Source organism: Hypanus sabinus, chromosome 8 (genome assembly GCF_030144855.1).
Source record: "Hypanus sabinus isolate sHypSab1 chromosome 8, sHypSab1.hap1, whole genome shotgun sequence".
Taxonomy (NCBI): Eukaryota; Metazoa; Chordata; class Chondrichthyes; order Myliobatiformes; family Dasyatidae; genus Hypanus; species Hypanus sabinus.
This window is the reverse complement of record NC_082713.1, coordinates 137,618,583-137,645,089: the sequence shown is the minus strand read 5'-3', so window position 1 is coordinate 137,645,089 and position 26,507 is coordinate 137,618,583. Positions and strand designations below refer to the sequence as shown.

The 26,507-nt window shown below is 40.7% G+C and overlaps 2 protein-coding genes across 4 annotated transcripts in view; both read left to right on the top strand.

Moving 5' to 3' along the window:
- The window catches only part of sult4a1 (sulfotransferase family 4A, member 1), a 35,824-nt gene extending 23,537 nt beyond the window's left edge, over positions 1–12,287 (top strand). Inside the window, exons 4-8 of the mRNA XM_059976565.1 lie at positions 2,976–3,102; positions 3,812–3,906; positions 5,991–6,129; positions 7,956–8,069; positions 11,218–12,287. Coding sequence (XP_059832548.1) covers positions 2,976–3,102; positions 3,812–3,906; positions 5,991–6,129; positions 7,956–7,984 — 390 coding nt within the window. The 3' untranslated portion in view covers positions 7,985–8,069; positions 11,218–12,287. The remainder of the gene's footprint in view (positions 1–2,975; positions 3,103–3,811; positions 3,907–5,990; positions 6,130–7,955; positions 8,070–11,217) is intronic.
- Positions 12,288–22,009: 9,722 nt separating this feature from the next.
- The window catches only part of efcab6 (EF-hand calcium binding domain 6), a 95,569-nt gene continuing 91,071 nt past the window's right edge, over positions 22,010–26,507 (top strand). For all 3 annotated transcript variants that reach the window (XM_059977951.1, XM_059977950.1, XM_059977949.1), the window contains exons 1-3: positions 22,010–22,116; positions 23,021–23,167; positions 25,312–25,529. In XM_059977951.1, coding sequence (XP_059833934.1) covers positions 22,014–22,116; positions 23,021–23,167; positions 25,312–25,529 — 468 coding nt within the window. In that variant the 5' untranslated portion in view covers positions 22,010–22,013. The remainder of the gene's footprint in view (positions 22,117–23,020; positions 23,168–25,311; positions 25,530–26,507) is intronic.

The window sequence follows — 26,507 nt, the reverse complement described above, 5'->3', positions numbered from 1 at the left end:
CACTCTCTCCTCCTCCCCCCACTCTCTCCTCCTCCCCCCACTCTCTCCTCCTCCCCCCACTCTCTCCTCCTCCCCCCACTCTTCCTCCTCCCCCCCACTCTCTCCTCCTCCCCCCCACTCTCTCCTCCTCCCCCCACTCTCTCCTCCTCCCCCCACTCTCTCCTCCTCCCCCCACTCTCTCCTCCTCCCCCCACTCTCTCCTCCTCCCCCCACTCTCTCCTCCTCCCCCCACTCTCTCCTCCTCCCCCCACTCTCTCCTCCTCCCCCCACTCTCTCCTCCTCCCCCCACTCTCTCCTCCTCCCCCCACTCTCTCCTCCTCCCCCCACTCTCTCCTCCTCCCCCCACTCTCTCCTCCTCCCCCCACTCTCTCCTCCTCCCCCCACTCTCCTCCTCCCCCCCACTCTCTCCTCCTCCCCCCACTCTCTCCTCCTCCCCCCACTCTCTCCTCCTCCCCCCACTCTCTCCTCCTCCCCCCACTCTCTCCTCCTCCCCCCACTCTCTCCTCCTCCCCCCACTCTCTCCTCCTCCCCCCACTCTCTCCTCCTCCCCCCACTCTCTCCTCCTCCCCCCACTCTCTCCTCCTCCCCCCACTCTCTCCTCCTCCCCCCACTCTCTCCTCCTCCCCCCACTCTCTCCTCCTCCCCCCACTCTCTCCTCCTCCCCCCACTCTCTCCTCCTCCCCCCACTCTCTCCTCCTCCCCCCACTCTCTCCTCCTCCCCCCACTCTCTCCTCCTCCCCCCACTCTCTCCTCCTCCCCCCACTCTCTCCTCCTCCCCTCCACTCTCTCCTCCTCCCCCCCACTCTCTCCTCCTCCCCCCCCACTCTCTCCTCCTCCCCCCCACTCTCTCCTCCTCCCCCCCACTCTCTCCTCCTCCCCCCCACTCTCTCCTCCTCCCCCCCACTCTCTCCTCCTCCCACCCACTCTCTCCTCCTCCCACCCACTCTCTCCTCCTCCCCCCCACTCTCTCCTCCTCCCCCCACTCTCTCCTCCTCCCCCCCCACTCTCTCCTCCTCCCCCCCACTCTCTCCTCCTCCCCCCCACTCTCTCCTCCTCCCCCCCACTCTCTCCTCCTCCCCCCCACTCTCTCCTCCTCCCCCCCACTCTCTCCTCCTCCCCCCCCACTCTCTCCTCCTCCCCCCCACTCTCTCCTCCTCCCCCCCACTCTCTCCTCCTCCCCCCCACTCTCTCCTCCTCCCCCCCCACTCTCTCCTCCTCCCCCCCCACTCTCTCCTCCTCCCCCCCCACTCTCTCCTCCTCCCCCCCCACTCTCTCCTCCTCCCCCCCCACTCTCTCCTCCTCCCCACCCCTCTCACTCACACACACAAAATGCTGGTGGAATGCAGCAGGCCAGGCAGCATCAATGGGAAAGAGTACAGTCGATGTTTCGGGCCGAAATCCTTCAGCAGGACTCAACGTTTTGTGTGTTTTGCTTGGATTTCCAGTATTTGCATATTTTCTCTTCATAAATGAGAGAGAATCTGCAGATGCTAGAGATCTGTGCAACACACACAAAATGCTGGAGGGTAGGGTCTTGGCCTGAAACATCAACTGTACTTGTTTCCATAGATGCTGCCTGGCCTGCTGAGTTCCTCCAGCATTTTGTGTGTGGTGTGCAGAATTTCTCTTGTTTGTGTTAAGAGTCAAACTGGGTCTGGATGCATTGGAACAGAGTGGGGGTGACTTGATTGAAGCGTAGATTCTTTGAGGTTCTTAATGTGTGGATGTCGAGAGGATGTTTCAACTCGGGGCAGGATCTCAGACTTATTGGTTTAACAATAAGTGGGGGCATATTTATGTAAAATGAGGCACTATGTTTTGTCTGAGAATTTTGAATGTTTTGAACTCTCCTTGTCAGAATAGTGGTAGTCGCCTCTGAATACTTTGACGCAAAGCTAGTTTCATACTTGATATGCAAGAGTGTGAGAAGTTGGCAGAGGTAGCTGGGAATGTGGATTTGAGGTTGCAGTCAGAGCAGCCGTTTTCATATGAAGTGCCTTAGCAGGACTGGTCAGTCTAGTTGCTAATTAGTACAAGGAAGTGAGAGGGTAGATTTCGGCAATGATGATTCCGTTGGCCAAGAATTTCTAGATTCTCGTATTATGGTCTCCTATTAAAGGGTTAGCTATTCAAGATTGAGATGGGAAGGAATTTCTGCAGCCACAGGGTGGTGAATCTTTTATCCAAGAGATCTGGAAGCTCCGTGCCAGAACATATTCGAGGCAGCGATTGATAGATTTTAAGGGAATTGAAGGGGGGTGGGGAGGGAGTGGGGCAGTGCATTGGAGTAGTGTCAAAATAATGGATCAGTCATGATCCAAGATAATGGAACAGCTGGTAAAAATGTTGAAAGGTCAGCTACTTATATTTTTAATTTACAGTGCACGATCTGATATTTAATGATTGCATCACTATTGTATGTACAAAGGCAAGTACTGCATATGCTGGAAATCTGAAATAAAAACAAAAGATGGAAATAATTGGCAAATTAGGCAAATTATTTGGAACAAGAAATTGTGTTTATCATTCAGATCAACAACTTTTGCAGAATACTTGACAAACCGTTATTGACCCAAAATATTAAGTTTTTCTCCCTCACTTTTAATATTTTGGGTCAATAGTCATTTTATACTAAGTGACCAATTTTTTTCCCTCTCAGTTGAGTCCAAGCAGCCGAGATTTTAGTGCCGTTGATGTTTTCAAGTCTTTATGCAGCAGCATTGAAATACTCCCTCTCGCAGTAAAATGGGCTGACGATTTGGCCCTTCATTCTAATTGCAGGTGTCTGACCCACCTGCTTGTCCTCGTTCATGTGGTCCAAAATTTTGTATTTGAGTTTCACTTTCAATGTAAGTGCACCTTTTTAGAAATGATCCTTATGTCTAGGTTTCTGAAAATGGGAAACTGCTAGTATAATGGCAATTTATGATTTATTTTAAGCTTTCATCCGCAGTTCCAAAACTTTCTTTCTACAGGTTATATGCATGGCCAGGAATCCCAAAGACTTGGTGGTGTCATATTATCAGTTTCATCGTTCTTTACGGACTATGAGCTACAGAGGGACTTTTCAGGAATTCTGTCGGCGGTTTATGAATGATAAGTGTAAGTGTCAGAACTACTTTGATATTTCATCATTTTTCTTTATTTCTATACAAGAAATGGAAGGTAGTTAAGATAAATTTGAATTGGGCAGCTATGTAATGTATTAATTAAATAAGTCTGCTTGTATTCCGAAGAATCAATAGCTTGGACTTCACGATCAGTTACACCGATTTTTTTTTTGGGAGCGAAGAAATTGAGCCAGTTGTATCAGGACATAAGTGGAGATTCAGCATCTGGAAACTACTTACAGTATTTCTGATTGTGATCATGAAAAACATAAGATGTCAATAAAGGCTTGATCATTAGACGTTGACCTAATTTAATATAGTCCACTTCCAAATCATTGTTATTTTTTTTACAGGAAGTGGGCATTCAGAACTGTAAGTTTATGTATACAGGTGGTATTTAAGAATCTTGTGTAATGATTATGTGTATTATAAAATTATGTTTATAATTTTTGTGTATTTTTGTTTCCAGTTATCTCAAAAAAAATACTATTCATAGTGAAATGTCCATAATTAACCAATGAGGCAAATAGCAGCACTAAGAGTTTCTTCAACAATACCATTGTCCATCTGCTCTTTCAGCAAATACAGTGGAAGTATGGCAATAAATTTGGGCTTTGTCGCAGGTTTTCCCAAGAAGTTGTAAAGTTCTTAGGTCTAATAATACAATCGCTTATGGTCTTAAAGTATTTTTTGTTTTCCAGTGGGTTATGGTTCATGGTTTGAACATGTTCAGGAGTTTTGGGAACATCGCATGGACTCCAATGTCCTCTTCCTGCTTTATGAAGATTTACATAAGGTGAGCCTTGTGTAGCTGGGATGAAAATTAACTGAACCACATGAAATCATAGTTTTTCCAGTAAAGCAGTCTGTTTGGTCCAGCATTGTTGGTATTAATCTGTTCTCTTCTTGGCTGTTTCTCTAGAGTGCTGCAAATACTGTTTCTTAAAGCATGCACTCTTACACAATTCCTTTTCAAAATCCCTAATAAAATCAGCTTTCAGACAATGTATCCGAGACCTTGCTACCTGTGTGGAAAGATTTATAATTTTGTCTTATTTGATTCTTTAGCCAATATTTTAAAATTTGTTTTCTCATATTCATGAATCTGATGTAAACAGGTAGATTTCTTCAACTTATCTTGACTTTCATGATTTTGAACATTTCTATCAAATCACCTCTCACATTCCATGATCTGCATAACTATTCTTGTCGATCATTAATACATCTCATAAGCCCATGAATGGAGCATCAATCTCTAGTAATTGAACCAGTGTTTTATAAAGGTTTGACATTAACATAGACCTTGACAGTGCTCTGGTGTCTATCCCTGGCTCAACCCTTGGTGCTGACCTTGGGGCATTAACATACATCCATTTAACTGCAACTCTTGATATTGCAACCATAGACCCTGTCCCAGACTTGCTGTTTCTTGCATGCTCCATGGCTCTCAAAGTATACAGCAGGTAGTTATCACCTGATATTTTTGGTTTTCCTTTGCTGCTATATTTTGTGTTGGCTCATCTATGCTCAAAGTAGTGTACCTTGCAATGAGCCTTTAGCGTATATATGAGAGTCAAGATAAATTTCTAGTAATGCACGTCCACAGACATTCATTAAGCTAAAGCCAAAGAACATTCAGGCTTGGAGTGATCAGTGGTAAATCATCATCTTTATGTGGCAGGGGTGTTCACTGTGATCCAAACTCCCCCCAGAACCAGCCAGTTAAGTACCATGGAGAAATCCAAGAAAAGGTTAGAGATTAGGGTATTCCAGTCTGGCACCAGAAGTCTTTATGAGGTACAAGTCAAGATAAAATGTATTCAAAGCCATGTAATACTGTATATTCTCCATTTGCATGATGAGTGCATTTGTAACTACTCTGATGAAGTTTTAACACAATCCAACAAAGCATACTTGATTGATACTCCAATTGTTGTTCTCAACATCACTCTCTCCACTACCAGTGCAGTCTATGCAATCTATAAAATGTACTGCAGCACAAGCTACTGTGATAACACCTCCAAATCGGCAAGCACTACCATTAAGAACAAGGACAGCAAGCATAAGTGGAATGCATTCAGCTGTGAACTCTCTTCCTAGCTGCGTATTATTTTCACTTGAAAATATTTATCATGGCTTCTTTGTTGCTGCTGGGTGTAGAGCCTTAACCAACAGCTCTGTGGGAGTACATTTACTCAGAAGATTCAAGGACATTTAGAGATGTTAAGAAAAAAAGATCTCTCAAGATGTCAAGCCAGATAAATAATGTAATTATGTAGCCAAGGGCTAGAATATGAGAATATGCAAATTGTGTTAGGCTGCAGCTTAAGATTCTAGTTATAACACCTCAGATATGATCTGATGTTACTGGAGTTTCACTTGGATGTTCGAAGGAGGGAGGCCAGGCTGCGGGTTGTTTTCTTTAGAACAGAGGTGTACTTGGGACACACAAAATTGAGTGCCTGAGACAATATGAACAGGACTCATTTCCCTTTCCAGATAAGTCAGTAATCGGAATAGTAATTATTGCAATATCTTAATCAGAAAAGTGTTGAAGAGAAATTTTACATCAGCTAAATAGCAAGAAGTATCTTGAAGACCTGGTCTGCTCAGTTCAACAGTGGAACTTTAACCTGCAATTTGTGTGATTCCTTTTGGCAAGGACCAGTTCAGATATTTAAATGATAGAAAAGGATGTAATCAAAAGCTTATAAACACCAAGGAAAAATGAATCTGAATACTGATTTTCCAGATTTGTACAATTACCTTTTCTAAGCTGGCATATTGATCTGGTATTAGTAAGGTTATGATATTTTATTAGCAATTTTCTTGATATTCAAAGATATTCCAGTTAAGTCTGTCATTTGCTCCTGGTGTTAGAATCTTGCAGGTACTGTGGAACTCTTGGTCCGGTTCCTTGGAGTATCATATGATAAAACTCAGATGGAGGCTATAATTGAGCATTGCCAGCAGCTTGTGGACCAGTGCTGTAATGCAGAAGCCCTTCCCATTGGGAGAGGTAAGTGCTGAGAACCAGTTTAAAAAAAAAACAGCAAACTGTAATATTCCGGCACATATGGTGGATTTAAAAAAAAAACACATAAATGTTCAGTTTGGCTCTTCTGTCTATGATGCCATATGATGTAATGTGCTACGTAAAGATTATCTCTGAAACTCTCTGTACTGTACGAGGCCCATGAGTAGCAAGAGCCTCCTCCAATAAAACAGGACCTAACCAGTGGGCTAAGGCCTGCTTTGGTGTGGGTTATATGGCTTGACCCTGACTTGGCTATTGTCAGGGTGTCAATAAAACCCTTAACCAAAAGAAATCTTTCCCCATGGTTAGTCACTCACCATTTACCTTGCCATCTTACTGAATCTCCTCCACCCTCCTCAGTGATCCTCAACCCATTTATGGAATCTTAATCTACCAATCTACCCTTACTTTCTCAATTCCTGACCTCCCCCACTGCCAAATAGACCTCCAGTTAATTTTGCTACATTTATCCTCATTTTCTTCACTGTTAGCAATGGTGGGACATTGAGTATGAAAGGTCTTTCTTGTTATTTGTTCAAGTAAAGTCTTTTTGTAGCACACACAATGCCTGTATGAAATGCCACTGTACACACATTTAAGTACATAACAGTTTGTAGATGTGCAGTTTAACAATGGATGCCGACTATCTCATCTCTGTATGACATCGAAGCCATCCAGCCCATTGATACTATGCTGGTTCTCATCACACATCAACTCCATATCCCTGACTTGCTTCCCTTCGACCTCATGTCTCAAACCAATCTGCTCTTCCTGATTTTCCTGCCAGCTAACTGTACTAGAGGAAAATTTCTAGTAGCTAGTTATCGTAACAGTATGCTTTTGGGTTCTGAAGGAAAGGAATTAAGGAAAACCAGTCTAGTCTCAGGGAGAATAGGCAGACTTCATACAGACAAGTTTATTTTGAAATTAATTGAATTCACTAGTCCTAATAAAATATGGGTAATTTTAGAGATGATGTCATCCGAGATCTGCAAATCCTTATAAGGGTGGAAGATAAATACACATTTTCAGATGTCCTCTGTACATGCAGGGCATGATTGGGATTACAGCCATGTCTTCTTCCATTTAAAAACACAAAATTTATAATGTTTTATATGCTTCAGATATAGGTTATTGGGCTTTCAGTAGTTCCAATGGATTTTATGAGCATCCCTCTAATGATCCTGCAGCTATTCTCCTACTGGACCTATTTACCTCGTTGTTTATAACTTGTATGTATTGTATCCAGATGGATAATTCCAGCCATCATCCATCTTGCACATACAAGAAGGAGGCAGAGGGAAAATATAACAAGCTATGATGAAAGGCAGTGGACAACATTAGAATCTAATTCTGATGTGGAACTTGAAGGAATGGCATTCGGGATTAATAAACTGGTGGGACAGAAAGTGATGTCAAAAAGGGAGTGTGATATGAACTGAAGGAAATTATGTTGAACTGTAACTTTCATTTAGAACTTAAGAGAATGTTGTTAGGATGGGAATATGATCTAGAACAGATGGAGTGATGTGAAGGAGTGAGTATAATCTGTAACTGAAATGAACTACAAAATCCACAGACGACTAAAAACTGTTTAAGTTTGTTCATTTTTCATATTTTTAATTTTATTCATTGCTTTCATTGTATCAGTTTTGTTTTACATATATATATATATATATACGAGCTATTGAAAATTTTCAGACACGCCTTTTGATGAAAATATTTAAGTTAAATGCTGAATATTCATTTTTTTATTTTCTAAGTTTTGTTTGTTTGAAGCATTTTGGTTTCTTCCTTTTTGTTTTTAGTGTTTCGACTCATTGAACTGAAGACCTAGTATAATTGATGAGAAGGTAGACTAGACCTTTTCCCATTGGGGTTCTCTTTTCATCTAAACCCTCAGGCAGGTGTAATGTAGCAAGGTGGGTATCACAGTATTTCTCAAATCGATTTTTCATTTGTTTAAAAAAAAGTAAATTCTATTGGGTTACTAATCCATTGTATCACTTCAGCCACTTGATTTTCACATTGTATAATAGTGGTATTATTTTTATTCAGCTGTTAGCCCAATCCATTTTAATTTTGAGGGTCTCCCTGGATTTATTTTTCACACCTATGCAGAATTAAGGTTCAAAGTAAATTTATTTTCAAAGTACATATATGTCACCATATACAACATGAGATTCATTTTCTTCCGGGCAAACTCAATAAGTCCAATAATCAAAATAGAATCATTGAAAGACCACACAAACAGGGTGGACAACCAGTGTGCAAAAGACAACAAACTGTGGTGTGAGTCCTGAGGTCCCCGCATCTTTCTGATGGTAGCTGTAAGAAGAAAGGTGGAGGTCTCTGATGATGGATGCTCCTTTCCTGTGACAATGCTCCATGTAAATGTGCTCATTGGTTGGGAGGGCTTTATCCATAATGGACTGGGCCATATCCATTAACTTTTGAAGGATTTTTTGTTCAAGGGCATTGGTGTTTCCATATTAGGCTGTGATGCAGCCAGTCAATATACTCTCCACCACACATCTATAGAAGTTAGTCAAAATTTGCAAACTCCTAATGGAGTAGAGGTACTGCCATGCTTTCTTTGTTATTGCTCCTATGTGCTGGGCTCAGAACAGGCCCTCTGAAATAATAATACCTAGGAATTTAAAGTTGCTGACCCCATCCTCCTCTGATTCCCCCGATGAGTACTGGCTCATGGACTCTGGTTTTCTACTGAAGTCAAAATGTAAGAAAGGAAATTACCACTTAAGATTTGAAACTGAATTAGACATATCAAAACTGCTCAAAGTTTATTTTCCACAAACCCAAATATTAATGATGATGGTGAAGGAATGTCATTTCTTTCTGTTCCAGTGCAGTTCTCAATTTTTTTCCTTTATTACTTGTTGATCCGCTGGTCTCCAGATTATATTGAGACTTGAGTACTTCGTATCCATTGATTTCTGCTGCCATAGTAAGATAAGGTTGCTATAATTTAGAATACTCATTATCTATTATCTTCAACATGGCTTTGATATGTTTTAATCAACACTACTTTTATGCACAAATGGGATTCTGTTCTTGAATGTGTTGGTGATTATTGTTTCCATTGACTTGGAATTCTATATTCTTCTTGAAGTCTGACACCTTGGAATTCGAAATAGGCAATTGTTGGGAACCAATGTTTATTTCATCATCCAAAAAAGCTACAACACTGACGTTTTGTCATATCACTTATGTTGCCTGTGTTTCATTTCCTGTCACCTGTACATTATCTGATTTCTTTCACATTATATCTGTTGCTTATCCATCAACAGGTAAGTTGCTATAAACATGTGTAATCATAAACTTTGCACTTTAGGAGCATTTAGTCTGAAGCAGAATTTTCATTCCTCATTTTATTGAATTGTTGGACTGCAATGTTTTTCTATTCTTCAAAGATACAAGCAAAACATTTATCTTATAGGACTTTAATACTGTAATGATGATCTTGTAACTGGAACACACCCCTGCTGGCATTTGTCAGTTAAACAGTCTCAAGAAATGATTGATTTAGCATCTTATTGTTTGAAATACAAACTAATCACTTCATTCTGCTCCTTGTCTTTTTCATTGTTCTCTGGATTACATTGTATATTTTAGCCCTTCTTTTGATAGCCTCCATTGTGACGGAAGAGTTTGAAAAAATAAGACATTTATTTCAGAATCTCTGAAGTGTACTATGAATTTCTATTATTTCCAAGACCTCTAAACTGTTTACTGACTATTTTCACTCTTAGTCTTGAGATAGGAAAAAGCCTTTTAAACAAAAAGCGTGATATTGTAGAGAAAGGAAAAGTGAGAGCAATTTCTCTGTCCTAATTGATTTTATTTTCCATGCTCTTACTTCTCAAAACTGCTAAATTCTGACTGCAGAAACCTGTGAGTCACTTTGCTTATTAATGCGAGGTAGATGACTTGCAATCCACCAGCTCCTATTCCAACTTGGGTCTGTAATCAGTTTGATTACAGACCCCTCAAACTTTTGTTTTCTCAGCTTTCTCACTGAGGAAAATCTACAAGGTTTGAAGATCTTAAAACCCAATTTTGCTACCATTTACTTGCAATTTCCTTATTTAATTTTATTATCTTTGTTGACGACAACCTGGTTTGTGAGTTAAATTCCTTACTTAAATTTTGTAAGTGATACTCCTGGCTCAGATATGCCACTGGTTGCTTTGTTTCAAACTATTTATCCAATTTCTAACTTTATTTTTCCTTCCAAATAATGTTTTTCTTACACTGAGTCATCACTCTACATTCTCCTCAACTTGTCCGTTGCCTTTGGCATTTCGGAATATAAGATTCCCCCTTGTGCTTCCTCTCTGTAGCACTGGTTAATCTTGACATCCAGTTTGACTGCGGATTACACTTATGTGGCTGCCTGTTTCCTCTCTGTAACAATAAACCCCTGCATTGGCCCATTATTATTATCACATGTACCAAGGTTCAATGAAAAAGTGGTCTTGCATACCATTCAAACTTATCAATTTGTGTTACAATAATACATTGAGTTAGTACAAGGTAAAAGAATAACTGCAGATAAAGTGTTACAGTTACAGAGAAAGTGCAGTGCAAGTAAACAATAAGGTGGAAAGACATTACAAGGTAGGTTATGAGGTCAAGAATCCATCTTGTCACACTAGTCTTATAATAGTCTTATAATGGCAACATAGGAGCTATCCTTGAGCCTGATGGTTTGTACTATCAAGATTTTTGTATCTTCTGTCCATTGGGCTTTGACTATGCTGGCTGTTTCAGCAGGACAGTGGAAAGAGCCCTTTGAGAATAGGCTGGTTTCTGTGACGTGCTGAACTGTGTTCACAAATCTCTGCAGTCCTTTGCAGTCACAGGCAGAATAGTTGCCTATTCTTGAACCTGAATGATTGGAATTTGGAATGATATCCTTGCACTTGTATTGTAGATTTTGTTGGTCATGATGATAGAATCAGTTTGTTGCCTGTAGCACATTGATTCAACCGGAATTCTCCCTAACTTAATCATGCTAATAAATTTAACTTATTTTTTCAATTTCAGGTCGAGTTGGCCTATGGAAGGATATCTTCACTGTATCAATGAATGAGAAATTTGATGCCGTTTACAAACAGAAGATGGGAAAATCTGATCTTAAGTTTGACTTTAGCCTTTAAGGAAGCAACATGCATGCGCTTCAGTATTCTCAACATTAGAAATGCATCTCTGCATTTGTTTATCATTCACTGGCTAATCTTCGCTGTTATGTGTATTATGACAGCTTTTAGTGAAAGATATTGGGTATTCTCTATCTATAGTAACAGTTCCCTCACTTGTTGCAGCTTTGACTTGTATGTTACCTTTTGGCAGAATTGGAAGATACATAGTCTAAGAAAGCAACTTAATTATAAACTGTAGTAATTTTGATGGAAAGGACAGTTACTCTGTACTCCTAAATAACTATTTAAAAATATGCAAACTGATACTTGCACTCCCATAAACTCAATTATGCACACACAAACAAAACCAAAATTATAAGGAAAATTACTGCTGCAAAATAGATGTTATTTATTTTCTGTAATTTTTAATTGCATATTCCAGGTTAATTGCTTATGATAGCATCAATGTAGTGTCCACGTCTGAATTAAACTGATTAAAATTATTTAGTTAGTGTTGATGCCATTTCATTTAGATCTACAAAGAAGGGGGTGAAAAGAGATAAATCTTCTATTTCTTTTGATATTTTAAAGAAAGCTGAAGCATTTCTAATTCATTTAAGCAACATTGTGAAACAGTGGTTAATGAATACCCGGTCCATTGACACCATGTTGGCACATGGATTCTCAGGATTAGTAAGTTTGAGGTTCTAGTGGTCTGTAATTACATAATGTTTAAATAAGCTGCATTCTACAAATACAGCTTGTAGAAGCAACAGCATGAGGAGACAAAATGGGAAAGAAATCTGTTACCTACACTCACTGCTTGTACTCGTGAATATTGTCATTTCATCTTTAATCATGGTAAAGTTTGCAATAAAATCTCCATTCCAGAATAATCTCCTTAAACATAGAAAATATTTTGTGATTGACATTGTGTTATTTTCAAAACAAACAGTTTGCAATGTTAACAAATCCTTTATTTAGTATTACTTGAAGCTATATGAAATTTAAAAAGAAATCCTATCCAGTCTTTAAAAATTACCATACAAGATTTTACCAATTGTGGACAATCAAATTATTAATTTTCATGTAACACTTCAACTTTGAGACTGTCAATATCTCTTTTGTCTGTGGTAGCACCTGGGCTAACATTTTTCCAGAATTCTTGAATAATTAATTAGGTGCATCAAGTCTTAATGTTAGAATTGCTGTTCTTAGTTTTAGAGACAAAACCAGAGCAATTCCTTAAAAATGGTTTCCATCTTGTCTCTTGACATTCAGTAGATCCATCTATCTTAATACTACTTAACCCAATGCTAGTGGTCAATTTCTACAAGTCTAATGAATAAGTTACTTTTATTTCAGGATGAATGGCGTGAAAATATTCGTTGGTTGAAATATTAACTTCATTATTCTTTCAAAAAAACTGGTAAACTGATTTTGCTATGATTTCATTCAGATGAGTAATGCAGTTGAAAAAGTCTACATGAAATATGACTTTGCAGAGATGTCAAAGCAAGTGTTTGAAATTAGTGAGGAAGCCATGGCTTGGGGTCCATAGCATCTGCTCCATTAATATCCCAAGATGGAACCCCAGTGGAATCTGAGAGGAAAAATATCTCAAACATCAAGCATTTTTGAAGGCAACACAATGTCTTCTCAAAAAAAAAACTTAAAGCCATAAGATATAGGAGCAGAATTAGGCCATTCCGCCCCTTGTGTCCACTCTGTGATATCATCAAGTCTCATCCAGGATCCTATTCAACCCGATACACCTGCCTTCTCACCATATCCTGTGATGCCCTGACTGATCAGGAAATAATCAACTTCTGCTTTAAATGCACACACACACTTGGCCTCCACTGCAGTCTGTGGCAGAATATTCCACAGATTCACCACCCTTTGGCTAAACAGTTCTTACTTCTGTTCTAAAAGGTCACCCCTCAGTTTTGAGGCTGTGCTCCCTAGTTCTGGATTCCCTCACCAGAGCAAACCTCTCCACATCCACCTTACCTAGTCCTTTCAACATTCAGTAGGTTTCAATGGAATCTCCACATATTCTTCTAAATTCCAGTGAGTACAGGCCCATAGCTGCCAAATGTTCCTCCTACGTTAACCCATTCATTTACAGAATAATCCTTATGAACCTCCTCTGGACTCTCTCCAATGACAATACTGTACATCCTTTCTGAGATACAGGCCCAAAGCTGGTGACAATACTCTACATGCGGCCTGACTAGTGTCTTACAAAGCTTCAGTATTATCTGCCAAAGGGTCCCAGCCCAAAATGGCAACTTGACTTTTTTCCATAGATGCTGCCTGGGTTGCTGAGTTCTTCCAGCATTTTGTGTGTGTCGCTTCTGAATTATCTCCTTGTTTATTTTATTCTATTTCTATTGAAATAAATGCCAACATTGCAATTTACTCAACCTGTAAATTAGCCTTCTGGGAGTCTTGCAGAAGGACTCCCAAGTCCCTTTGCAGCTCTGATGTTTGAATTTTCTCCCCATTTAAATAATAGTCCACACTATTGTTCCTTTTATGAAAATGCGTTATTGTACATTTCCCAACACTGTATTCCACCTGCTGCAATCGCATTGCTTCCTCAGCACTACTTACCCCTCCACCTATCTTTGTATCATCTGCTAACTTTGCCACAAAGCCATCAACTCCACTATCTAAATCATTGACAAACAATGTGAAAAGTAGTGGTCCCAATGCTGACCCCTGAGAGCACCACTAGTCACTGGCAACTAACCAGAAAAGGCCCCTTTTATTCCCATTTGCTGCCTGTCAGCCATTCCTCTATCAGCACCAGTATGTTTCCCGTAACATCATAAGATTGTACCTTATTAAGCACCCTCACGTGAGGCACCTTATCAAAGTAAATGACATCCACTGCCTTTCCTTTGTCCAGCTTGCTTTTGACTTCCTCAAAGAATTCTAACAGACTTGTCAGGCATAATTTCCCTTTACGGAAACCATGCTGACGTTGACTTATTTTATCATGTCTCTAAGTACCCCAAAACCTCGTCCTTAATAATAGACTCCAACACTTTCACAACCACTGAGATTAAGCTAACTGGCCTATTATTTCCTTTCTTTTGCCTTCATCCCTTCTTAAAGAGTGGAGTGACATTTGCAATTTTCCATTCCTCCGGGATCGTGCCAAAATCAAGTGAATGTGGAAAGGTCCTGACCAATGCATCCGTTACCTCTTCAGCAACCTCATTCAGGACTCTAGGATGAAGTCCATCTGGTCCAAGTAACTTAATGCACCTTAAGACTTTTGAGTTTGCCTAGCACTTTTTTGTTTGTAATAGCAATGGCATTCACTGCTGCTCCCTGACAGAGGCATACAGATAGTCTTCCACTGTAAGGACTAAAGCAAAGTACCCATTAAGCTCATTTGCCATTTCTTTGTCCCCCATTACTACCTCACAAGCATCATTTTACAGTGGTACAGTATCACCTCCTTTTTATTCTTTATATAACTGAAAAAACTTTTAGCATCCTGCTTTATATTATCAGCTAGTTTGCTCTCATATTTCACTCTTACCCTGCCTATAGATTTTCAGTTGCCTTTTGTTGGATTTTAAAAGCTTCCGAATCATTCAACTTTCCACTCACTGTTGTTACCTTGTATGCACTTTCCTTGGCTTTCATGCAGTCCTAAACTTCCCTTGTCAGCCATGGTTGTATTGTCCTGCCATTTGAGAACTACTTTTTCTGTGGGACATATCTATCCTGCACTTTGTGAACTATTCCCAGGATCTTCAGCCACCTCTGTTCTGCCATCATCCCTGTCAGTATCCCTCTCCAATCCTCCTGGGCAAGCTCCTCTCTCTTGCTTCTATAATTCCCTTTATTCCATTACCATACTGATACATGTAACTTGGGCTTCTCCCTCTCAAATTGCAGTATGAATTCAATCATATTATGATCACTGCCCCTCCAAGGATCCCTTTACCTTAAGCTGACTAATAAAATCTGGGTTATTACAGAACATCCAATCTAAGACAGTCTTTAGATCAGCACAAGCTGATATAAAAAGCCATCTTATAGGCATTCAACGAATACCCTCTCTTGTGCTCCAACACCAATCTGATTTTCCCAATTCTCTTGCATATTGAAGTCTCCTATTACAATTGTGACATTAACCTTATTACATGCCCTTTCCAGCTCCCTAACCAATCATAACCCCACATCTTGGCTACTATTTGGAGGCCTATATATGATTCCCATAAATGCCTTTTTACCCTTAACCATCACCAACCTTATTAGCTCTGGGGATCTCCTATCCACTGCCACAAAACTTATAGTTCCCTCACCCCACATTTCCCGTTTCTACCTCCTACCCAAGATCCACAAACCTGCCTGTCCAGGTAGACCTATTGTCTCAGCTTGCTCCTGCCCCACTGAACTCATTTCTGCATACCTTGACACTGTCTTATCCCCCCTTGTTCAATCTCTTCCCATCTATGTTCGTGACACTTGTCATGCTTTGAATTTTTTCAATGATTTTAAGTTCCCTGGCACCCACCGTCTTATTTTCACCATGGATGTCCAGTCCCTATAGACCTCCATCCCCCACTGAGATGGTCTCGAAGCTCTTCACTTTTTTTTGGATTCCAGACCTAACCAATTCCCCTCTACCACCACTCTCCTCTGTCTAGCGGAATTAGTTCTTACTCTCAATAATTTCTCCTTTGGCTCCTCCCACTTCCTCCAAACCAAGGGTGTAGCCATGGGCACCCGTATGGGTCCCAGTTATGCCTGCCTTTTTGTTGGCTTTGTGGAACAGTCCATGTTCTAAAGCTATACCGGTATCCATCCCCCTCTTTTCCTTCGCTACATTGATGACTGCATTGGCGCTGCCTCCTGCACACGTGCTGAGCTTGTTGACTTCATTAACTTTGCCTCCAACTTTCACCCTGCCCTCAAATTTACCTGGTCCGTTTCTGACACCTCCCTCCCCTTTCTTGATCTTTCTGTCTCCATCTCTGGAGACGGCCTATCTACTGATATCTACTATAAGCCTACAGACCCTCACAGCTACCTGGACTATTCCTCTTCCCACCCTGTCTTGCAAAAAGGCTATCCCCTTCTCACAATTCCTCCATCTCCGCCGCACCTGCTCTCAGGATGAGGCTTTTCTTTCCAGGACGAAGGAGATGTCTTCCTTTTTTTAAACAAAGGGGCTTCCCTTCGTCCACCATCAACTCTGCTCTCAAACGCATCTCTCCTATTTCCCACACATCTGCCCTCATCCCATCCACCCGCCATCCCACTCGGGATAGGGTTCCATTTGTCCTTACCTACCAGCCTCCAGGTCCAACATATAATTCTCCGTAACTTCCGCCACCTCCAACGGGATCCCACTACCAAACACATTTTTCCCTCCCTTCCCCCTTTCTGTTTTTCGCAGGGATCGCTCCCTATGCAGCCCCTTGTCCACTCGTTCCCCCCATCCCTTCCCACCGATCTCCCTCCTGGCACTTACCCTTGTAAGCGGAACAAGTGCTACATCTGCCCTTACACTTCCTCCCTCACCAACATTCAGGTCCCCAGACAGTCCTTCCAGGTGGGGCGACACTTCACCTGTGAGTCGGCTGGTGTGGTATACTGCGTCCGGTGCTCCCGGTGTGGCCTTTTATATATTGGTGAGACCCAACGCAGACTGGGAGACCGTTTCGCTGAACATCTACGCTCGGTCCGCCAGAGAAAGCAGGATCTCCCAGTGCCCACACATTTTAATTCCACGTCCCATTCCCATTCTGATAAGTCTTTCCATGGCCTCCTCTATTGTCAAAATGAATCCAAACTCAGGTTGGAGGAACAACACCTTATATATCGGCTGGGTAGCCGCCAACCTGATGGCATGAACATTGACTTCTCTAACTTCCGTTAATGCCCCTCCTCCCCTTCTTACCCCATTCCTGACATATTTAGTTGTTTGGCTGTTCTCCATCTCCCTCTGGTGCTCCCCCCCCCCCTCCTTTCTTTCTCCTGAGGCCTCCCGTCCCATGATCCTTTCCCTTCTCCAGCTCTGTATCACTTTCGCCAATCACCTTTCCAGCTCTTAGCTTCATCCCATCCCCTCCGGTCTTCTCCGATCATTTCGCATTTCCCCCTCCCCCCACTACTTTTCAAATCTCTTACTATCTTTCCTTTCAGTTAGTCCTGACGAAGGGTCTCGGCTTGAAACATCAACAGCGCTTTTCCCTATAGATGCTGTCTAGCCTGCTGTGTTCTACCAGCATTTTGTGTGTGTTGTTGTTTGAATTTCCAGCATCTGCAGATTTCCTCGTGATGCCCTTTTTACCCTTGCAGTTTTTTAACTCCATTCACAAAAGTTTGGCCCTATGTCACCTCCTTCTAACGATGTAATTCTATCTCTTATACATAGAGCCGAGCCACGCCACCACCTACCCCTTCCTGCCTGTCCTTTTGATATAAAGTATATCCTTTGATGTTAAACTCCCAACTATGACCTTCTTTCAGCCACAACTCAATGATGCCCACAATGTCATACCGGCCAATCTCTAATTGTGCCACAAGTTCATCCACCTTATTCTGAATGTTAGGTGTGTATAAATACAGCACCTTCGGTCTTGCACCCTTTAGCCTTGCGAATTTTGCCGCTGGTACATCTTAACTCTTTGCTCTTTCTGCAGCTGTACCCAATCATTGGCGTGTCTTTCCTTACATTCATATTTCATATTACATCATCTACTTGTAAACCTGCTGGCTCATCCTTGGATCTATCATACTGGTTCCCATCCCCTTACCATATTAGTTTAAACCACTGCCAACAGCTCTACCAAAAACCCTGCTCATTTGAAGAATGATTCTGAATACTACTTTTCACTGAAGTTACAACTACTATCATTCTTGCATGCTCAGCAAATCTGTGCCTACCATCAAGTACCCACACCAACCCTATTCTTCCTGAATCCCACCCCCAGCTGTGACAATTCCTTACATATAAGGGACAATTTGCTGTGGTCAATTATCCTACAGTTCCACAGATCCTTGAGGAGGAAATCAGAGTACCTGGTAGAAACTCAATCAGTTACAGGGAAAACGTGCAAACTTCACACAGACAGCTCTGGAGGTTGGGATTGAACTCAGGCTGGTGTACTGTAAGACAGTAAACTCCTGTCAACTGTACCACGGTTGGAACATCTGCATAATCCCTCAAAGTCCTGTGCTCTGACATGTGTTTCGTAACGCAACAATGATGAAAGCCAATGTTGTAGCATATGATTACAATTTGATAATGAGTGAGAAAAACACAATTATTTTTATTCTGGCCTTGACTTTGCCCTTCCCAAATTTGTTGAAATGGTGATCTCTTTAAGCGTGACGTCAGCCTTTGGTCCTTCATCACATGACCAAATAGGAGGGAAATTACACCATTGATACAACTTGTGTATCCGATTTATTTATTGCAACTACTTTTCTCAATTAATTTTGATCTTAGAGTTTAGCAGTTCCCCCTTTATCACTCTGGCTTTAGTTTTAGATCAGATTCTGCTTGAAAATCTGAAATCACTCTTTACTGATGAGGCTCAGGTGTATACCCGGGTTGAAATGAGCATTTGTGTCATCAGTGCTGGACCAGTTTTCAGTTCCAATCTTGTAACGTGTAAAATAAATTGTGTATGATTGGTAGGTTTGATATCACATTTATCTAAAAGATACACTTATTTATAAGAAGCATCTTGAAGACAAAGCCAAAAAATTTAGTTGGATTGCATCTGTTCTCACCAAGTTATTGCTTGGGATGGACAAGAATCATTACCACACTTGGGCAATTTTTATTGTCTCCACACAAACATAGCAGCAAAGGTTGGGTATTTCTAGGCATTGTGATGATGAATGGCCATACCCTTGGTCCATTCTCTATTTATCTTTTCATATAATTGAATGTTGCTACGTGCTTAAGGTTTTCTTTTTTTTTGCTGCTTTGGAGAATGATCTGAATCCTAATGTTCTGATGTCTTGCTTGATAAAAGAAAGCTCCAGGAAGAAGGGTTGTGATTAGTTCAGTTCCCAAAATCTGTGTTCAGTCACATTGTAAATAAAAACATCTCTCAAGTATATGATGCACTGTTATTTCTTAGTATCTCAGTCCCTATACTGCCCAGTGCTGCCCATTTTTTAATGTGTTTGCTACTATTTATTTGTTCTTCTCTTTCCAAAGCTCTTTATTTTCACCCTCATACCCCAAATCAGGTCCTCCTATTCTGTTCCTTTTAAGAAATATTTAAAACTTTATCTACCTGTAGAGGTCATTAGGTTGAATGAGGAATATGGTTCCTGAAACAAAAATACTTCTGAGGCACCATTGCCGTTTTCTGAATATACCAAAGCAATTCATAGACCATGGATTCATCAAAAATATCTATTACTGCCACGTAAAGAGAGTTGCGGCAACCAATTTGTGCAAGAGAAGAACGCACACCCGCAACCGAAATGCATCATGTTTAAAATCTCGGAATCTATCTGAAACAGATGCAATATTTTACTTCCAAGTAGTATTTTCATCACTGAAATGTGTGAACTCCTTTGTGTTTATCCCACGCATCGTATTGAAATTCAAATTCCTCATCATTGTAGCTTTGTTCACATTTGCAATGCATCAATAATTATCACTACAAATAACCACACTCACCAATCAGAAGTTGGTGCATATCTGTTTCCCACATGATAGTTCTTTTAACTCTCACATCCACTGCCTGAGATGTTGCCCCTTGTCCACTTGATAAACTGTGTGCCCACTTACCTAGCTGTTGACCCCATCGCCCCCCTAGCCTTCATCTGATTTTCTCCTAATTGTGCACACAAGGTCAGAATTTTCAGAGCCGATCTGTTTTCCAAAACATTTACTTGTTGGAGAGACACCAAAACCCACCTAAAAATCCAAAAGTAATTGTGGAGTGAGCTGGAGGTGATGAGTTAGATGGATAGTTAGAGGTGAGGAGGTGAGGATAAGTCTTTTAGCTTATCATGTTTATGCTGATAATCATAACAATTTATATTAATGCCAAATACTTGCATTAATCTTGTATGCCTCGTTTAAGTTCCTTTCCAGTGCCTCTTAAATGTTATTACTGTTCCTGCATCCACCACCTTCTCTGGGAACTCCCAGTTACTGTGTAAAAAAAAACTCTCCTCTCGCTTTAAACCTTTACCTTCCAATTTTAGACATCTCTATCATGGGGAAATTAACTTTGGTTATCTACCCCTAACAACGCCTCTCCCGTTCTTATACATCTCTGTCAAATCACCTCTCAGCTTTCAGTGTTCCTGGATAGACAGGTTCTGCCTGTCCAATCTCACTTTATTACTCAAGCCCAGGTAATATCCCTAGGAAACCTTAATCACATCCTGTAGTGTGGTGAGCGGTCCAGCCATTGATACTCCGATTGTAATCAATATTTTGCACAATTACAACAATATGATGCCACAGCCCTTCAGTTCAAATCCCCGACAGAGGAAGCTAAGCATGCCATGTGCCGTCTCTACCACCCTTGTGTTGCCACTTTCAGGGAAATATGTACATATACTCCTAGATCTCGCTATTCTGTCGTATTCCCCAGAGCCCTGGTTTAACTTTCCAAAATCCAAAAATTCTCAATGCTGGGCGATGGAGAAGAAAGGTATTTATCAACTCTGAATCTATATCTGTGTACACAAGCTATTTGACGGTGGCGGCAGCGGCATGAGAAGTGGATTGGGACTGTGTATGTTCCTTTATTAGGGAATTCTATGAGAAGAGCTGACAGGTGTAAAGCAGCCTCCACAAAAGCAGAAAGCAAGTTAGGAAGAGTAAAAAGAAGTGTCTTGGTTGAGCTGTGATGAAGAAATAAAACTTGATAACAGAAAATTGAAGAGATTAATTTAGTACTGACTTCCTGACATTCCTTCTACTTCCTATAACGCCACGTGTTTGTTTAATTGGGAAAATAAGTGGTGGCAAAAATAAATTGGTTGAACATGAGCAATTGCCCATTCTATTGGTTACACGTTGGTTTGATTGATATATCGAGCTATTCTTCACCTGAGTGAGAGAGGTTGGAAAATGAAAGATAAATAAATTCAATTTTGTTTGATCCTGTTTCAATGAAATAATTTGGGTATTTTTGGAAAAAGGTTAGAATATTGCAATTAGAAAGACGTTAATGCACCACCATGAAAGAAAGCATGCTGGTGATTGATATGAATAGGTGTTTAATTTACTCTTATGCATCATCTCCTCAGTGCCGCGTGGTCTCTTAATTTCTAGACTTCCATATCTCGTCAAACGCTTGTGTGAAAAGCCAGACAACGAACACCAGCAGGGAAGTGCACTACAGGAGGCATCTTAGTCTGGTTTAGTTCTGATATTCCCAAGCATCCAAACATGTTTTTAACTGAGCTAATGATGTAAACGGGTCCTAATCTGATCAATGTACCTACCACGCGCATTAAACTGGGCAGACCCATCAGAGGTATGCAGGGAGTAGAGGTAGAATGCTAAATATTCGTGCAGGCTCTACAAAATTTCACAGCGTAAAAGGCAAACAAGCACCAAAAATGATAACCCCAACCATCTACCTCGCCAGCATCCCGCCGCCTACTTCCTCTTTGCCGTTTTAAAGCGCAGACCAATCGGGAAGACCTTTGCTTGAGTAACATATACGGGTTTATCCAATGAGGAATGTGTTCACCATTGCGATCGACAACGATGTTGCTCGGCAACTAGACTGCGTCCGCGCAACCGGAGCGGCAAGAACAGTGTGCGGCAGGAGGACAGGTAATGAGGGTGAATCGTTTACAGAGTGAAGGTTTGACAGGGAAGGGGTCATGAAGGGGGTTGGAGAAGGGAAGAGGGCCATTAAGGGAGTTGGAAGAGGGCTATGAAGGGGGTTGGAGGAGGGAAGAGGTACGGCAGGAGGACAGGTAACTGGGATGAAGTTTACAGAATGAAGGAGTCATGGAGGGGGTTGGAGGAGGGAAGAGGGCTGTGGAGGGAATTGGAGGAGGGAAAGGGTTATGAAGGGGTAGAGGAGAGAAGGGGTAGGAAGAATGATGGGGAGATGGAAGGGGTCATGCAGAGAGGAGTTGAGAAGAAGGGGTCATGGAGAGATAAGAAGGGCAGAGTTGTTTTTGTGGGGCATACAGGGAGGGCAGGGGAATCTGGGAGAGCATGGGGAGATGGAGAAGGCATTGGGTGTGTGATGAGGCAGGTGGAAGGGGAGGAGGGGGCAAGAGACAGGAAGGGGGGAGTCCTAGAATGTTGAACGAGGGAAGGGGTGACAGTGAAGGTCGTGGAGGGGGTGGAGGAAGGATGGGGAGAAAGAAGGGGTCATGGAGAGATGAGAATGCAGGGAAGGGGAGAATTGGAGAAAATCTCCAATTCTACCTGTTAAAACTTGATGCAAACTGAATGCCGCTGAAACCAGAACCTAACTGAACAGCAAATACCTTTCGACTCTGCTGTCCAATAGGAACTCAGTGCAAACATGAGCGTGGATAGAGAGAGACAAAGGTGTTTCATGCTTAAGTGAGGTATTGGATGCTGATTTCAGAACAGGTCAGGCAGGTTTCAGATATTACAGGTTACGGTTTTGCTCTCCATAATAAAAATGATCATTTAGATCTACAGGTTACCATTCCATTAAGTTGTGTTCTAAATATTGATTTATTTTGATTCCTAGATAAATTCTTCAAGAGGATGGTTGGCTCTACCCCAGATTTAGGGGTTCTGTGTTTGGAGTCCCGTGGAATACCATTGACCCCAAGGCCCCAGACAACACCCTCATGGCGCAATTGCAATAGTCGAACATCACTGCAATCAGCTTCTGGTATAATGAGCTTTTCTGGTGTCTCAACACAGTCAAATTTATCATAATATTTTTATTGCTAAAATATTAATAAGGGATAAATTGTTAAATGACAAATATGTTTGCCATATTTTGCAAAATGAGTTTTTTTCTCCTACTTCCTGTACCAACTGATGTGCAACTCTATGAATGAAAGTGAATTTTAATTAGTTTAGTTCCATGAAAGATTTTTTTGAAGAAGCACAGTGCATTACAAACATAAACTAACATAAATTATACAAAACTTACATGATAAAATAAACTAAAATAAATATAAAAACATTAGTGGAAATTGATAGGGAAAAGGAAAAAAAATGTTCTTGGCCTGTCTTTTAGGAACTGGACCGAAATTTACTTCACGGGGGGGGGGGGGGGGGGTCTTTAAAACCTACAATAAATGAGTCTTTGATTCCTTTAAAACAGTCTGGATCTTAGATAGGAGGCTTCAGTTCCTTTGATTATACTTTCTCTAGTTGGATCTTACCATTTTATTTTCCTTTTCTTGTGATGAGAACAAGAAACAGAAGAGGAAGGTATAATTTCTGTCAGCAGTGATATATGCACACAAGACAAGACCATCATGCTTGTTTTATGTAGCTCACATCCATCATCAAAGTCTCTGACCATCTATGATATGCTCTTTTCTCGCTGCTGCCATCAGGAAGAAGGCTCAGGAGCCACACTGCCAGGTTTAGGAACAGTTATTCACCATCAGCCATCAGGCTCTTGAACCAGAGGGGATATCTTCACTCAACTTCACTTGCCCCATTACTGAACTGTTCCTGCAACTCACTTTCAAGGATGCTTCATCTCATGTTCTATATTGTTTATGTATTATTATTAATTATTATTATTATTTATTTTTTTCTGTTCACTAGAGCATTCAGCTTTATAATACTCCATGCAAAACCCACTTCATCCTCCCTCTCTAAAACCTGGAAGAATGATTATCCTGGTATTTTCTTTTTTTTTGTAATTTTTTTATTGAAGTTCATCATCAAACAAACATTTCCATAAGATGTATTTCAGACATTGTACATATATATCATATCATCATATATATCACAAATCTCCACAAAGTATTTATCTGAGGTATACACTTACAGAAAAGAGTGGAAAGAAAAAACAAGCAAAAGGAAAAAACTATCCTGGTATTTTCATTGTTTCAGTCTGTTCCACTACCACAGAACTTACTTCTTTCTAACTTTATTGTTTCTTCCAGCATTTTCCCATTTGCATTCATGACTTACTTCTGCTGCTTTGACATTTTCCATTTTTTAAGATTCAACATGAGCACCTAATCACTCTGTACTACCATCCCACATCAGGCTCAACCAGTGCTCCTGCATCAGAACCATGCTTCACCTAGCTGAGCAACACAAATACTGGAGGAACTCAGCAGGCCAGGCAGCAACTGTGGAAAAGAGTCAACGTTTCAGGCCGAGACCCTTCACCAGGACCTTAGCTGAATTTGTTTTCACACTAAGCACCACTCATTTAACTCCACTGACCTTCTCTAGCAGTTATCTACTTTTATTATGTTTTCCTCTCTCTCCTCTGGTTTTCATTTATTTCTTTCTATTTCACCTCTTCCAGACAGATCATCATCAGAGATGGAAGGAGGTCTGGAACCCTCTGCCGAAAAGTAGATGAGAGCAGAAGCCATAAATATATTTTATTCTATTTGGATGTGTACTCGGCTATCATCTGTAGGATTATGGACCAGTTGCTAGAACAAGGGATGGGGACCTTCTTTGACTGGCTTAAACAGAATGAGCTGATTAGCCTCCTTTAGTGTCATCAAAGTTCAATGATTCTGATCTACATTGAACAAACTTTGACTATCATCTCAAAACCCAGCACCAAAACCTTTGTGCAATTCTTTGGTTTCTGTCTTTTTGTCAGTAATCCTATTATTTTCTCAGATAAAAAAATAGAAAATATGTGAAATTTTATTTTTAAGCTTTCTCAGTTCTGCAGAAACTACACTTACCTATCATGTTGTCTCTACTCTTTTTACAAGAGTTGCCTGTAAATTTCCAGCAATTTGTTTTTTATATACTCATTAATAATTATCAAGCTCTTGCGCTTTTTTGCTTAAATCTGATTTAATGTTTATTTCTTAGGTTCATTGTGCTCTGACCATGATGTAAGTTGCTCCATTGCAAAAATTGCACACATTCTTGCTCAGAGAGCCAAGGAAAAGCAAAATGACTTGAGAAGAGCTTTCGAAACTTATGACAAAGTTCGGAATCTGACGGTCACAAAAGGCGAATTCCGCAAAGTGATTGAAAGATTTTTGCTGCCTCTTAATCCAAAACAATTTCAAGATCTACTTGCAAGGGTAATTGAATTAAATGACTAAAGTCTCATTATAAAGCAGTCACTGAATTTTAGTGCTTTATTGTTACTATTTTTTTTCAACACTCTTGAGCAGTAGGAAATGACCATTAAATTGAATAAAAGGTTGAGATGTCGAAAAATTGCATTGTTAAAATGTATCTTGTTTCCATGGAAATGATTGAACTTGAAGATTTGATAGTCTCAATATTTTTGAAAAACATAATGGGGGCTTTTATACATCGAATGCAAGATTTCTCATTTTTTAATATTTCATAAATGCCTTTGAAATCCAGAAATTATGGAGACTTCCTCAGGGAAACTGTTTCAATGTTTGATGATTTTTGTACAACTGTATTGCAATGATCAAGATGCTCTGACCCTAGTTAGTAACTTTAAAGTGGAATTGATCCCTCTTTTTGAAAATAGTTTAATATGTATACACTTGTTAGCATCTGCAAGCATCTTATGACTACGCCCAGAAAGCTTGGTTTCTCTTTTAGAGCCATAGTAAAGTACAGCATAGAAACAGGCCCTTTAGCCGTACTAGTCCATGCTGAACCATTTAACCTGCCTACTCCCATCAACCTGTACCGGGACCATAGCCCTTCATACCCCTACCATCCATGTACCTATCTGAACTTCTCTTAAACGTTGAAATTGAGGTCGCATGCCCCACTTGAGCTAGCAGCTCATTCCACGTTTTCATGATCCTCTGAGTGAAGAACATTCTGTTCATGTTCCCCTTAAACTTTTCACCTTTCACCCTTGGCTCAGAACCTCTAGTTGTAGTCCCATTGATGAAAAAAGCCTGCTTACATTTAGCCTATCTATACCCCTCATAGTTTTGTATACCTGTAGCAAATCTCCCCTTAATCTTCTATGTTTGAAGGAATGAAGTCCTAACCTATTCAATCTTTCCTTATAACTCAGGCTCCTCTAGTCCTGGCAACAGTAGGCGACCAAAACTGCACAGAATACT